Source organism: Gavia stellata, chromosome 6, assembly GCF_030936135.1.
Source record: "Gavia stellata isolate bGavSte3 chromosome 6, bGavSte3.hap2, whole genome shotgun sequence".
Taxonomy (NCBI): domain Eukaryota; kingdom Metazoa; phylum Chordata; class Aves; order Gaviiformes; family Gaviidae; genus Gavia; species Gavia stellata.
The window spans coordinates 55,493,983-55,506,294 of record NC_082599.1 but is presented as its reverse complement, the minus strand read 5'-3'; the positions used below and the strand labels follow the sequence as shown (position 1 = coordinate 55,506,294).

The window sequence follows — 12,312 nt, the reverse complement described above, 5'->3', positions numbered from 1 at the left end:
ACTCTGTCCCAGGTGCAGAATCTGGCATTTGTTCTTGTTCAATTTCATGCCATTGGTGAAACTTAGATTCACATAAGTGACTCTCAGTATAAATATTCTCTTATTTTTGTTTACACAGATGGAAACCTTCACCATACTGACGTTTCCCTCTTTGGAGAGCCTACTGAGTTTGAATACTTGAGGAAAGTGCTCTTTGAATATATGATGGGTCGTGAGACAAAGGTATGGGAAGTTGTATATGGTGATATGTGATTCAAGTTAGAATAGTTTAACGTCCTTGCTGTATAGATTTGAAGTACCATGTATTTGTGTTTGGTTACATGCTGTTTATTACTGACACAGGATTCGATAGGCTTTCACGTTTTTTTTTCCCAGAGAGGCATGATCCATACCTTAAAAACTTTTGTCAGCATGCCAAGATGACTGGCAGGGGAAGGGGGGTTGTCACATCTCTTGCCAATGTGCCTATGAAGACAAAAACTTTATAGGTAGGTATGGTTTTACTAGCAAAAGTCCTGTGGTCAGTCAAGCTTAATGTACTGTGAGAGCTGGTATGCACAATATTAGCAAAAGTGCTCTTTTGATGTCATCTTGACACAAACATGGTAACAGTTGGATTAAATAATAGTTTGTTAGTACCTCTGAAGATGGTTAAATATATCTTTAATTGTTGCTTAAAGATGTTTTATAGGGCTCCCAAATCTGTATACCTTCTCTAGATAGTATTAATTTACTCTTAAAAGTAGTGAAAACCTACACAATAGGCTTCTTGATGTATGCTGCAAGCTTGTGAAATCATTCCTAAGTTGGAATTTTACTAGCTTGTAACAATACTGGTGGTTAGAGATTGACCAGGTTCAAAAGAAGTATGTCATAACACAAACATTTTTCTTGGATGATAAATACTATGTGGATGAATTTTTTTCTATTTGTTTTTTTCTCCTCCCTGGAGCTCTTCCATTCTTTGTTGCCCTGCTTTCAACTTGGACTACTATTAAGCAAAGAGGTTTTATGTAGGTTTCTACGTTAATTAGCTTTGTTCTTATTGTGCTCTGTACAGAATAAAACTTGGTCTGTACAGGACATCTTGTCCTTATGGGATTCTTCTTTCTCTCTCTTCTTATCCCATTTTTCACTTTGATATTAATTCCTTTTTTATTAAAAATACAATTCCCTGATCCAAAAAACACAGAATCACTAGTTACCCTCTGTTCACAAGCCTGTGCCTCATTGGACGGCTGTCCTACTTTAATAACAAACAACTGAAATCATTGAAGAAAAATATGTATATTACTGGATTTTATGATGCGTAATTGTGAGGAACTTAGACAAGCGAAAATGCTGAAAAACATGTCAGCAGCATTTCAGCTTCAAACAAGTCTTGAGACAGCTGCAGATCACTATTGCAGATAGCTGATGCATGTAGCAAATTTACATTCAAGAAAACCTCATTTGAAGTCTCTTTTTTACTCATTCAGGCTATTTCTTACTGATCTTCAAAACATTACATGTCTCAAAACTTTGGATTATAAAGTTGTGAGGGATTTTTTCCCTCAGTGTTGTACAGTGATGTACTAAAATTTGCAGCTGATTTCTTCAGTAACAGCAACAAACAACAATCAAGGATAAAGTAAACTGTCTTTAGGTCTCTCTTCTGTCTGTCCTTCAATTGTTTTGATTAAAAGCTATATGAATAAATATATATAATAAATTTATCTAATATGCATTTATATGTATGTATGCGTTTGTAGACATACACATGTATTTGTTTGCCCTGGAGATTACGTTGTATTTAACCAGAAGACGCCATTACAGCATTGCCTGCACACTGGCTCCTAAAAAAAAGATGAATATTGGGAGGAGAAAGAATAAATCAGAAAAAATAGACATCTGGTTCCTACAATAACTTGAGAAGGCATTGTTTGAAAGTTGGTATGATTGAAAGGAGAAGCATATTTAAACAACCAGGAGAAATAATTTTCAAAGCACTACAAATTTTAGCTTTGGGAAGTTAGATGTAGATAGGTAAAGGAGAATGACAGAGTTCTTAAAATTGAATGTGATTGTGTTCCTCTCTATTGTGTGTTCATATTAATTTCATTACCTCTTAGCAATTTTTAATTCAGGGTAAATGTTCTGATGTATTGCAAGAGGAGAGGAATTTCTGGTATTGTCTAGTCCTCTATTATTAGCCGGTCAAGATTGTAGCTGAACTGGCATTTACTAATGGAAAATTAAAATGGAACGAAGGCTAGCATTTTTACTAATTTAAATATGAAGATACTTTGGTCTCTACTTTTGCTTCAAAAAGTACTTTCAAGCTGATTTCATCTGCTGGTTTTCTTTCAACCATTAGATGTGTTGCTGGAAGACACTGAGCTTAGTGTCTGCTCTCACAGGGATTGTATCATATAATCTTAAACTTACTGAACTATGTCTTGAAAACTCGTTTCATCCCGCTACACTGACTGTAAAACCATAAGCAATGACAATGTGATTGATAAAATCTTTTAATACACAGTCTAAGTGTGTTAGTAAAGCTTTTTTTCCCCCAACACAGTCCCGGAGTTAAAAGTTCTGTATTGAGATTTACCTCCTTGGTACAGACGTACCTTCCTCTCAGCTTTTGTTTTCCTGGACCAGATGAGGCAATTTTTTCTAATTTTCTCTTGTAAGATCATTCTGGTGGCCTTGCTCCGTGCAGGGTCTCCTTTTATAGTGCAAATATGTATGCCATGTCTCAAAGGTGGTTCAGCAGTGGAATTGGTGATCTGTATAAACATTATTTCCTCTTTATTGAAAGGAGTTCAAGAGAATCTGTGCAAACTGTCTAGGATGGATTGCCATTTATGCAGCCTGGTAAATGATCCTGGAATCATATGAAGTAGAGGCATTAATGAATGCATCGGTTGTGTTAGAGTGCTGGAGATATAAGAGAAATGTTGAAGTTTGATAGTGACTCAATATCTAAAAGTCAGGAATTATGGTCATAATGTGTAACCTGTAACCTATCACATTCTTTGTAAACTGCACGTCTTCACTGGGGGATTTTACTGTCTTGCCCTCCAGTCCAACTTTATTTTTTGCCTCGGCCTTGGCAGAGTATACAAAATGAGATTGCCAGCTTTTTCGAAGCATGCACCTTGTTCAGAATATCTGAATCTAGAAATACGTGGCATAAACCACTAGGCCAAATAAAATAACGTTTTCTACAGACACATGAACAGTTGCACTGTCCAGCTGTACTGCACGCTAAATATTAAGTCTTGCAGAAATCCTAGATGCTCTACTTGTAACTTCATTGTGCTGTTCAGACTCTGTTCTAAGGCCAGAAAATCAGTCCAAGGGTTGTATGTCTGTAATAAATGTTTGTGTTGATATTGACTAGGTGCATGGAAGAATGTAATGGAATACCTGTGTCTTGGAGATAGTAAATTTATGCAGCTATTTTTCTGGCACCTCAGCATGCTCTTCTGCATTGCAGAAAAACAAGGGGTATTTCTGTAAAACTTTGATTTTGAAGGTTCTGCCTTTGACCAGCAGCTCTTGAAGTAGAGAGGGCACTGATAGGTATTACCATAAAAGTATTATTTTCAGAGATGACGTGAATATGTCAGCCTCATAGAAAGAAATGGGAATGCAAACTATCATCTCTTGTAGCTCAGGGCCTTTCTATAGGTAGATACAGAGATGCACACACAGGAACATATGTGTGTGTACTCATACTCTTAAATAGGGGGTTTTTATAGTAGAATAGACTGTTAAAGCGATAAGGCAAACCTATATTAAACATACTGTGCTATGTTCTGCAATCCTTGGAACTTCGTTTTGTAACTATGCAACTGTGATTAGCGATGAATAATTCTGCTTCAGAATCTCCCTACTGGCCTCAAAAACTTGGAGGTGATTTCAAGTCATTGCTAGTGATAAACTACAAAATGGATGTTGTCAGGAAAGAAGGTTTTAGATAGTCCCTATTTAAGTTGGCACATAAGTATCTATGCTTTCATGGAGTATTTGCAGTGTTTGTAGATTTTTCTTTAATATTTGCATGCTAGTGTGTCCTGTAGAAAATTGCTAGGAGAGGGCTTTCTCAATAGCTCTGTTACAAAGAGCTTGAATAGGTTGTAAGCTCAATGCTTTCTAATCTTTTAGTCCTAAATAATTGTCATGAGGATTTTGGCAAAAGAAATTAGGGAAGTGTTATGTTAGTTTGTGGCACTGAGCACATTCCTCAGTGTATCTGGGAACTGTAGTAGAGGCACTTTTTAACTATGGGAACTATTAATTTGTTAAAATTAAGCTTTTTGAGCTGAAAGGATTCAACAGGACTTGGTTTGGTTTTCTGTCTTTTCATTTTTATACCGAGTTAAGTTATATACTGAAACAATTGTTGCAAATTAGGGCTTTATTTCTCACTGTCAGCTGCAGTCTTTTTTGTCCTGCAACTGCTTTGTTGCTACAGCCTCCCTCTTCATTCCACACGTGAGACTGGTAATAAACAGTAGACATTCAGAGCAGCAATCTTATCTCATCCACATTCTTTAAGAGCAGCAGTTATTGCTTTTGTAGCAATCACCTTCTGTTTGAGCTGCACTGCAGCTCTTACTTTAACCTTTCTTGTAAAAGTCACCTGGACCTTGTTTTGTGCCTTTGGAGTTTTTTATTCCCACTCGTCTGTTTCTAAAATAGAAATAATCATTGCCTGTTTTGCACAAAGCTTTGATATTCTTACATCTTCTGTCTGAGGATGTCTAAATGATTTCCTATTTAAATATGGGGTTACTGTATACCCGCTAAAAATATTTACACAGCTGGAGTTCCGTATCTGACATTTGGATCTGCTTTCTCAATGTTTCATTTCTTTACAAAATATTTGGGAGATGTGAATACAGTTGAATCCCCAAGGACTCTTTCAGGTGCCATGCGCCTGAAATGTGCTTTTCAGCAAGGCCGTGTTAAGGTCTCCATCACTGGAGGTGTTTAAAAAACGTGTAGACATGGCACTTCAGGACATGGTTTCGTGGGCATGGTGGTGTTGGGTTGATGGTTGGACTTGATGATCTTAAAGGTCTTTTCCAACCTTAGTGATCCTGTAATTCTGTGAAGATAAAATGTGGTAGGAGCAGTATTTGTAACAGTACGCTGTCTTAATAATGGGCTTCAAGTATTTGAGCATAGATACCATAGAGCTTACATCGTATTACAGGAGCTGCAGTTTGTGACTATGTGAAATAAAGATTCTTCTTGGTTTTCATATAGTTCACGTAACATGTCATGCGTATATGATGTGAAACAAGGAATTATATCTTACTCATTTCACTATGCTTTCCATTGATATTTCTAAAAATAGGGTCCAGTATTCTTAAATGAAATGCATTTTAAAATATTACAAAGCATTTTAGTGCATGTGAAATTACTTAGAGATGACCTATTTCTTTTTAGACAATGGCCAAGGTTATAACAACAGTGCTGAAGTTCCCAGAAGATCAGACTCAGAAGATACTAGAACGAGAAGATGCTCGACCATTGGTAAGTTATAAGTAAACCAAGTTTATGCAAGAGATTAGGTTGCAAGAATAAGGAATTAGAAACTTTCTTTTAAGTCTCCTTTTTCCCCTGTGTCTGCTTTCAAGAAAACTCCTTTTCTCCCTCCTTCCCTCTTCTTCAGTGGAATTTCAAATTCCAGCTGTAGGTTTGAGTTTATAGCAAAAGTGGGAGAAAAAAAGCAAGCATATTTTCTTAAGTAGTATTTCTCATCATCGGTTAAGCCGTATTTCTGATAGCTATGGGTACAACAGAGCAAGGCAAGTTGAGTCATCACTACTATTCTGCAGATGAATTTTCTAATCAAAAAAGTAATCTGACAGAAAATTCATGTTTCTTAAATTGAGAAGTTTCTGTGGAGTCATAACCAGTTTTCGTGAAAAATGTCGAGAGATTTTTCAGCCCTGGGATAAAATTTCTGGCAAAAACAAAAGCCATTTTGCTTGTAGAATAGAAAACTGATTAGCTCAGTCACCTGGGTATGTGTCTTTGAAGTGGGATATGTGTATTTTTATCTTAAGTGAGTATACTAACAAGATCTGGGGTTTGTTTGTTTTTTGGGGGTTTTTGTTTTAAGAGCCTGCTTTCCTTTTGTGCTGAAAAACCATCAAAATGTCACGTTCACTCTGGGTCAGGACAGGTCAAAAATAAGAGTCTTAAATACTTCACTTTGGTTTTGTTTGGTTGTTTTTCCCCAGTTTCAATACACGTCTTACTATGTGACAGTTGCTTGGAATTTACCAGCTAATCTGTTTACCAGAAAGGTGAATTTGTGTTTGAGAAGCAGACCCAAAAAAGAATAATATATGAGCATAAACATTTCTTTGGTATTACTGTTACTATTCTATGTATTGGAGCTATTTTTTATTACGATAAAAACTTCAGTAATAGTTTTCTCTACATTGTGTCTGGAGTCAATACTGTGATCCCTCTCTTTGTGGGTCAGCTTAGTAAAATATTTAGGAATTAAAGCGAGAGGAAGAATTGCATTCTGTTTCTCTCACTGGCCTTGCATTTATATTTATTTAGCACTTGCAGAAACAGAATAAAATAAAAATTTATACATTTTTACATTTCTGTTGAAGTCCTATTGATCCATTGAAACAAATTAAAAAAAATTTCTACCTTTTCATGTGCTTGAAGTATCAAATCTGAAAGTGTTACATACTTCAACATTTTCCTGTACACTTAGTAGGTTTGAGAGTGTCTTGCAATCTTAAATATTTAAAATATTTTTAGAATGATATAAATGCTGATAATACTGCAGCTCCAATAAGTATCGTGCATGTCAGACATGATTTTCTCTTAATGCTCTCTTTCTCTGACCTTCAAGTAGAAAACTGGCCCTTTTTTTTTTTTTTTTTTTGTTTTGGCAAGCTAGAGTAATATTTAGGAAACATTTTGAGTTATCTGTTGGCCAAAAGAGAGGTTAGAGAGATGGACCTTGTTTTGCAGTCCCTTCAGCTTTTTGATACTTAAAACCTGGTCTTCCTAAAACAGATATTCACAACTTCTGATACTAAATAAAACTTCAACTTGAATTCATCCAACAAATTTTGGTCCTTGGTATTAAAGCTTTGATTGTTAAGGATATCGTCATTCAAAGAGCTTCATGTCTTGATCAGAAACTTCTTGGGTTTCACGCAGCAGTCCTTTCTTGGCTCAGATCTAGCCTATGAATTTTCTCCTTTCCAAATCCACAGAGATTAAATGAGACATCTAATGGAAACTCAAATATTAGGGCATGTTATGGAGGACATAGTAATTTTTTTCTTCACTTTTGAAGTTACTAAATTTGTTTACTGAAGCACAAATTATTTGGGGGGGCGAGTGTTTTGTAATCCTGTTTAGGACTAAAAAGTTGGAGGGGGTCTTCATAAATTATTCTGTCAAGAAATATGCTTGGTTTTTTTTATTTTACTTATTGACATTTACTAACATGGCAGTAGTGTTTCTCCACACTTAATATTGGAGTGATGCTGATATTTGAAAATATCCAGTACTTAGATCTCATGAGTAGTAGAGTTCTGAACTACAACATAAATGTGCATTTTTAACATAAAGCTTGGTTGTTTCTGTATGTTAATGGCCAAAGCATCTATAACAAATTTTAATGTGTAAATTGTTAATTAACTGTGCTACTGGAAAAGAATAATTGCGTGTAGTATTCAGTATCTGTGAGTAATTATTTACCCTCTTAGTGGGCATATGTTTAACAGGTTTCTGAAAACTTTTAACAAATTCCTAGGTCAATAAACAAATGCTAGGTCAGTGTATCTCCTTCACTAATCTAGCTTTTACTACATAGTTATTGTGATCTAACTGCAGCAATCTCATCTGTAAGCAGTAGATGTCCACAAAGTTCTTACCTACACTATTAACAAAGTAGTCCAATAAGCTGTTTTCTTCCTGGCTTTGTAGTTTGCCTCACCTCGCAGTGGTATCTTCTGAATATCCCATCAGTCTGTGCTTAGTTAGCATGTGGGTGAGTGAAGCCTAATACATACTTGTTTTATTTAAAGTTGAAACTGTAGTATGCGAACTAATCATTCTTCTGCTTTTTTTTTATTGCCTGCTTTTGTTTGTTCAAAAACTTCAATTTTTTTGTTCTATACTTGTACGATTAATTTTGTTCTACTCTTAATCATGTTTCGTTTTACAAAGCCGAATTTTAAAATGGTAAATACTGATTCAAAACCAGTTTTTTTGAGTTATAAGCATAGCTTGAAATGTTGATTGAGCTACAGAAATCTCAGTTGTGCAAAAAAACAAATCAGATTTTTAAATCAATTAATATGTAATATTAAATTCTATTGCACTTGGCTTTGTTTTGTCTTTATTCACTTTCTGAGCTCCTTTTTTGAATAGGCAAATAAGTCAGATTTATGTGAGACACATGCTGTACTGCTTGAAATGAATTATTACATCTTATAAATACGAGAATGGATTATTTTAAAAAGGATTGATAAAATATTCTCTGTAGAGGAATTAGGATATGATTTGCATTTAAATATCAGTACCTTTCTGAATCAGAGCTTTGACTTGGTATCAAGAGAAGCTCGAGCAGAGAGATTAGGGAGAACAATTTGGGGAGCTTTATGCTCTCAGTTTATTGTGCCTTTTTCTAGGTTTTATTAAGCTATTTTCATTATGAATCTGCAACACTAATTGTAGTGTTACAGGAAAGCAACAGCTGATTTAGGCCTAAAGTCACAGGTTGAATAAGATGAACCAAGCTAAACAAGCAACACATAAGCAATAGCGGTTGAGAGAGGAGTGGGATATGGAAGTACACTGGTAAAACTTTCTGCACTGCCTGGTAAGATTACAATTTGAGTCATTAGTGGTGTATGACACTTACTAACCTCTTCAGATGAGTTCTGTAGGATACAGTCAGCCCAACTTTCCTTTTCCTCCTTTGCAACTGGAAAGCTTTGCACAGTTGCTGGGAATTGATTCAGTGCATGCGAAGCAATCGCTATTGGTGGGCTGAAATGGAGTCGCTGGCCTGCACCACTGCCGCAGCAAAATGGATTAACCATTTAACCTGTTTCCATTGCCAGTTATCACGATGCAGTTGACAGGCTGTTTTCCTCTCTTGCAGTCATGCAAATACAGCCTTCAATACAAAATAGTATCTGTTTCAAAGGAAAAAATCCATTCATCTTAGCAAACAGTCGTGGTTTCTACTCTATTTTGTGTTCTTTTAAACCTTCGAATACAATAGTGGATGCACTTCATTGCACTTAAAACGCAATAGAGTTTGGACTGTTTGCCTTGTAGCCTTGATCACTTCTTGACAAAATCAGTGACTGTTTTTTCTAGCCCTCTGTTTGAAAATAATTGCATTGTTTGTAATGATAGGACAAAGCTATTTACAACACAATTGCGGAAAGCATGTTTGAAACTTAAATTCTCGTCATGCTGTCTGTAATGCTGGTGTAAAAAGTTCAGGCGTTCTCAACTACATTTGAAGCATATCACAGAAGGGCTTGATTTTTGATCTTAATGTCAGCAATTGCCTATTATACTTTCATAACTTAAGCTAATATGTATGGAAACTGTTCAGACCTCATTAATGGGTTGTAGTTTCTTACTTTATCTCAAGTATTTTTGTGACTTATGTCAGTGGATAGCCGCAAATGTATAAAACTCAGAAATTAAGATGATGCTGACTTCATTGTGAAAGCAATAAATATTTTCCTGGTAGAGGAGGCCTTTTGCTACCCCCCAAATTTTACTGCATCATTTCACTTTTGATGATAGGCTTTATGCAGAGAGGACAACTTTGTTTTTCATTGGATTAAGATGCAATGATGCTGTAGACTATCTATTTCCAGTGAGACTCCTGACTGTTTTGGTACAGGTTATTTCATTTTATCACAGTTCCTCTACTGTTTTGCAGATACTGGAATGGAATTACTTGCTTGAAATCAGTTAATAATTTGGCAATTTGACTTATCTGAAATTCTTCCATCTCCTATTCCTATCAATAAACAATGTCGTTATTAATTTACTATTAAGTGCTTGTAAGTTGCTTTCAATAATGTAACATTTGTTCTAATTTTTCATTCTTCCAGTCATGGCTACGACCATCTTGAAGAAATTGCGATGAGAATGTCTCATGACACTGCTGCTTAGAAATGTGTTCGTATCTCTGGTGTTGTCCCTTGAGAAGGGATACAAAGAAAAGCTATTATTCAAGGTCACAAATGGAACAGCAAGAACCAAAACTCAGTACCACCTTTGGACCATGAATATAGTTAAAACTGCCTGCCTTGACAAGAAACGCTAATCAGGGGTTATCTGGTGATGAGTCTTTTTTTCTCTTCTATTGAACACTGTCTTCTATTTTGTGTTAAAGGTTATTTTTTTAAAGGAGAGAAAAGACTTTATCCTAGGAAGGAATTGCCCACTACTGTATCTCTATACAGGCTTTACTGGGTGTTTTTTAAGAGTTGAAATAAATGGTTTGTTTCTTCTATTTATTTTTTTATTTTTGAATGAATTGTGCAATACGTTTTTGGATGGGTAGCGGTTGAGGTGATTTTCCTGATGAACTAGGCACTCTTGATGACTACTCTCTCCCTATTTCATCTTCTGATTGTTTGCTAAAGGTCACTTCTATATGCTTTTGCCTACAATAAATCCAAATTGCAGTACCTCATTTGTTTACTCCTAGCTTTTGTACTTATATTTTCTGGAGAAAAAGGATGTTACTGTAAATTGTAAATAGTTAATACATAACTGTATCATATGCTGATCTGTGACTGTTGACAGCACTAATCTGACAAGAGCTGAGAGGAAATAAAGTTTATTTACTGTATAGTTTTGGAACTTTCTTTGGTATGATTTTTCTTTTGAAAGGATCCACCAGTTTTGTTCTTATTCCTGTTCGAGACATCCTTAGCTGAGAGATTCCCAGGCTGAAATCTCTCTCATAAGAACTATTCAAGTACATTGAACTATAAGAAGTCAGTGGAGAACTTCAGATTTTCAGGGGATCGCAACCTATGAAACAGTCACATGGCGAGCCGAAAAGCTGCCATGAGAACATAGCAAGTAGGGAAGTTCGCTTTGTAAAACTTTTAAGTTATGTATTTTAGTTCTTTTAAATAATGCCTGTCTGGTCATTTTGGCATGTAAGTTGTGATTCTCTGAAGCGATATGCGAATACGGATAAATTTAACTTGTTCTCCACCTACTTTGGTATTTACCATATCAATAACTGTCATTTGTACTGTGTATGCAGGTTTGCCAGGACGGTTCAAGGTGATCAGTCTTCCATGAATATAATTTTTAACAAGTGTTTATAGGAGCAGCAGCCCTCTAAATAGCTCATCTCGGAACAGAAGCAGGCCTTCTTAATATACTGCCTGCTTGAAAGATACTTCTGAATACTGTCAGGAAGCAATGGTTAGTTGCTGATGCTGTCAGGCCTGGTACATGCATCCTGCTATGGGGATGCTCAATCTGTTCCTCTGGGTGCTCTCCTGTTAGCCAAGGAAAACAGCGGGTCCTCCTGACCACAGAAACAGGTTTGGTTAGTGTCGTGTGGTCCGAACTGAGATTTGATTTGGTGTCCTGCTCCAGCTGTTGTGCCCGAGGGTACTACCCAAAATTTTGTATCTCTGTTAACTAGATAATCTCAGCTTCATACGGTCTTAGGGTTGGCGATTTCAGCATTTCAAGACTCTGCATCCCCAATATTCACCTCTGACTATCTACGAAGTTCAGCCTTTTCTCGCGTAAATCCCCCATAACCGCCTGCGAGATCCAGCCGTTCCTCACAGCACTATCCCTTTTGTCAGCTTCTCAGACTGTTACCCGTCAAGTTCAGCCATTTCTCTTGTCACGTCCAGTGGTTTTCCATGTCCTGTTCAGTTAGCTTACCCTCAGGCCAGGGCACAGATAGCAGCCTAATATTTGTGCGTGGCTCCAGAAAATAAGTACAGGCCAATGACACGTAGGATGTTTGATACAACTGGGGTCTGTTTTGGTTTTGTTTTTTTTCTCTGCAAATGCACTGTGATTCACCTTTTTTGTCATCTGCAGGAAAAGAAATGAAGAAGCTGAATTTATTTGCAGAGTTTTGTATCCTAACGAAACTGGGAGAAGTGCAACAATTTGAGTGCTCCAAGGTCTGTTGTGGCCACTAGCTGTTTAAAGAATACATCTGGCTTTAAATTATTGCTTACAGTCTAAAGGGAAATGGCTTGCCTTTGAGAGTTAAGGACGCAGAGTTCCATCTTTTATTTCCTACTG

General features: G+C 36.3%; 1 protein-coding gene across 1 annotated transcript in view; it reads left to right on the top strand.

Moving 5' to 3' along the window:
* Positions 1 to 10,873, top strand: part of GOLGA4 (golgin A4) — a 65,807-nt gene extending 54,934 nt beyond the window's left edge. Inside the window, exons 23-25 of the mRNA XM_059818448.1 lie at positions 119 to 222; positions 5,446 to 5,532; positions 10,128 to 10,873. Of these exons, the coding sequence (XP_059674431.1) occupies positions 119 to 222; positions 5,446 to 5,532; positions 10,128 to 10,148 (212 nt within the window). The 3' untranslated portion in view covers positions 10,149 to 10,873. The remainder of the gene's footprint in view (positions 1 to 118; positions 223 to 5,445; positions 5,533 to 10,127) is intronic.
* Positions 10,874 to 12,312: the final 1,439 nt, after the last annotated feature.